Here is a 3,477-nt window from a genome sequence, read left to right as displayed (position 1 = left end):
TGGGGCCAAGAGCTAAGTAGGATTCAAAGAGGGACTGGATGTTTAAATAAGGTAACCAGAAAATCCAATTACAGTAGTGAGGATTTGTTTTAAAAAGTCTTGAAAGAGATCTAAACCTTCCAGATTTACATCACAAAATATGTCTAACTAGTTGGTGTCAGGGGGCAACTTTCTCTAGGAGCAGGTTATCTCATAGCTGCCTATTGCAGGGCTTCTTCCACCTTCCTCTGCATCATCTTGAACTGACCACTGGATACTCGGTGAGATGTACTGCAGGTCTGATCCAGTCTTCCTATTGGTGCTGCAAATCCAAGACTATGTATTTGCTGATCTTCCTTAAGCTCCTGGGAGTCTATCAAGTTGCACTCAGAAAAATGTCTTGTTAAATATCATCTAGTCTCCTGTTCTTTTTTCTTTTAGGAAGGAAATCTCCAAACTCTTTGGAACACCCCAGTACATTATGTCAGCTGTCAATGACACCAACTTCAACTCGGCAGTGTTCCTTCTCACCGGGATACCGGGGAAGGAAGACATCTATCTCTGGATCTCTATCCCCTTCTGCTTAATATATGTTATTTCGATAGTAGGAAATTCAGTCATTCTGTTTATTATAAGAACAGATCCAAGCCTTCATGAGCCCATGTACATTTTCCTTTCCATGTTGGCCATCACAGACCTTGGCTTATCAATAGCCACTATGCCGACAATCTTGGGCATATACTTGTTTAACTCTCAGGAGATCAGCCTTAATGCCTGTTTTGCCCAGCTGTTCTTCATCCATTTTGTTGCAAAAATTGAATCCTCTGTGCTCGTTTTGATGGCTTTTGACCGCTTTGTTGCGATCTGTAACCCACTGAGATATACTTCCATCTTATCCCTGCCGAGAATAGCCAAGATGGGGTTGGTGTTTGTGCTAAGAGGAGTGGCCATAGCATTACCATTCCCCTTTCTCTTGAAACGGTTCCGATACTGCCAAGCCAACGTCCTCTCCCACTCCTACTGCCTGCACCAGGATGTCATGAAGTTGGCTTGTTCGGACATCACAGTCAACACCATCTATGGCTTGTCTATGGCAATCTTAACAGTGGGGTTAGACTCGGTGCTCATCTTCCTTTCTTATGTGATGATCCTCAAAACAGTGCTGAGCATCACATCCCACACGGAGTGCCTCAGGGCCCTGAATACCTGCGTCGCTCACCTCTGTGCCGTCCTGGTCTTCTACATACCAGACATTGGCCTGGCCGTGATACACAGATTCAGGAATGGCACTTCTCACTTACTTAAGATTCCCCTGGGATACATTTATCTGCTGGTTCCTCCCCTGATAAATCCCATTGTGTACAGTGTGAAAAGCAAAAATCTTCGTGGGAGGATAATGAGGGCGTTCGTCAAGTGAAGGGTCAGTTCATCACCCAGCTCCAGCGCCTGTGACACAGGAGACAAAAAACATGAGTGATGGCCATGGCCAGCTATTCCACCCTGGTTCCTTTTCCCCTGAAGCTCCTCCCTTTGCCTCATCTCTTCCCCCAAGGTCCCATCCCTACTACTCCCCTTTAACCAAGACTCTGATCCCTCTTTCTGGCTGGATGTCAGAGTTGGGCCAGGGTAAGAACTGCCCAGAGATTCACAGCGTCTGTGAGGTGCCCCAGACCCTCCACATTTTACCCCCCAGGATGTACAAGCCAGGGAAAGTGGAGAGTCCTCCTCACATGAAGCTGTGATCCCGGAGCAGCTCTTACCATGGCCTTACTTGGGCCTGGCTGGGAGGTAGACCATCGGGGACAGTGGAGAAGCAGGGGGCAGAGCTTAGTGGGAAGAGATGGGGCACAGGGTGGGGCTTCATGAGAGAAAGGGGAATAGGGGATGTGGCAAGTCTGAAACAAATCTCATCCCAGCAATCAAGATGGTGGGGATGTTCCTGAGTAAAGGGGGAAGATGGAGTTAGAGGGTCAGAGAATCTGTGTTTTGGAGAAGATACAATTAATGTAACCTCAGCAAGAGGGCTTGTCTTTTATGTATCCCAAGCTGAGAGTAAGTCACTGCAAGGATCTCAGAGAGAAGGTCAGTGTGCCAGTAGGGCCACCTCAGGACTGAAGGAGGCATACTGGGGTGCCATTTGTCCTCAGGGACTTGGCCAGAGTGTGCTGTGCTCTAGGAAGCTGTTATCAATGGGAGTATGTGGTACGCAATTGACATGAACTGTGACTGTACTGATCATTGTTGCAACCAACGTCCTGTAGTGGCACCAAATCGTGTTCAAAGGAGTTCAAATAAGGTGTCTATGAAAAGGTTGTGATTTGCTGGTTATGATGATGTTGTCTATATGCATGTTTCATTTTTGTGTTTAAAGTTATAAGTATTGATTCGATACTGTCTGTATTTCAAACTTGTGCTATGCTTCTGGGTGACACCCCAGACAATTTGGCATCAGCATTGCCTAGCCTGCTTGATGGCCCATTAAGGACCAGTAGCTGTACAACTGACCAATTGAGAGAAGGCAGATACACCTTGTGACTCAGGAAGGTATGCAGAGACATGCCTATGGAGAGAACTCTAAGGCCTGGTCTACACTAAGAAGGGGGGTCGAACTAGGGTACGCAAATTCACCTACGTGAATAGCGTAGCTGAATTCAAAGTACCCTAGTTCGAACTACTCGCCCGTCCAGACGCCGCGGGATCGAAGTCCGCGGCTCCAAGGTCGACTCCGCCACCGCCGTTTGCAGTGGTGGAGTACCGGAGTCGACCGGAGCGCGCGGGGAGTTCGAACTATCGCGTCTAGATAGAACTCTCCGCGTCGACCCGCGCAGTAAGTGTAGACCTAAGACTTCTAATCTATGCGCTTGGCAGCTTGTGTCTGGAACAAAGGAAGCACAGGCCGCTAGGCAAGAAACTGTAAAAGGCAGCTGCATCTTCTCCATTTTGTCTCCAGTCCTGCTCCTTACCTCTGGAGGAATTTTGCTACAAACTGAAGCACTGAACAAATGACCGAATGACCCATCCCAGCTGTGGATGTTCTCCAGAGACTTTATTTGAGCCTGAAGATTATTCCATCCCTGCTACAAACCTGAACCAAGAACTTTACCATAATTGTATGTCATTGATTACTTTAACCAATTTTAGCTCTCATGTATATTGCTTTCTTTTTATGACTGTTTTTATGACTGTTACCAGCATGATTTATGGGTAAGATCTGACTTGTATATTGACCTGGGTCTGGGGCTTAGTCCTATGGGATCAGGAGAACATTTTTTCTTTTACTGAGGCATTGGTTTTCATAACCATTCATCCCCATGAGGAGTGGCCCTGGTGGTGATACTGGGGAACTGGAGTGTCTGAGGGAATTACTTGTGTGACTTCTGGTTAGCGAGTGAGGTGAAACCAAAGTCCTCTCTGTTTGGCTGGTTTGGTGCCTTAGTAATAAAGGACACCCAGCTTTGGGCTGTGACTGCCCTGCTCCAAGCAATTTGTCCTGAATTG

General features: G+C 47.1%; 1 protein-coding gene across 1 annotated transcript; it reads left to right on the top strand.

The window, feature by feature from the left end:
- The first annotated feature begins 460 nt into the window (after positions 1 to 460).
- Positions 461 to 1,396, top strand: LOC123361744 (olfactory receptor 51G2-like). Its single transcript, XM_045001864.1, has one exon. It carries the CDS (start codon positions 461 to 463, stop codon positions 1,394 to 1,396), a length of 936 nt encoding a protein of 311 aa, XP_044857799.1.
- Positions 1,397 to 3,477: the final 2,081 nt, after the last annotated feature.

Source organism: Mauremys mutica, chromosome 1 (genome assembly GCF_020497125.1).
Source record: "Mauremys mutica isolate MM-2020 ecotype Southern chromosome 1, ASM2049712v1, whole genome shotgun sequence".
NCBI classification, from domain to species: domain Eukaryota; kingdom Metazoa; phylum Chordata; order Testudines; family Geoemydidae; genus Mauremys; species Mauremys mutica.
Note: the sequence above shows the minus strand (reverse complement) of the source record. Positions and strands in the feature narration are given on the sequence as shown.

Excerpts from the sequence above, each read along its gene's own strand:
- LOC123361744 (XM_045001864.1), top strand. The coding sequence starts at position 461 with ATGTCAGCTGTCAATGACACCAACTTCAACTCGGCAGTGTTCCTTCTC.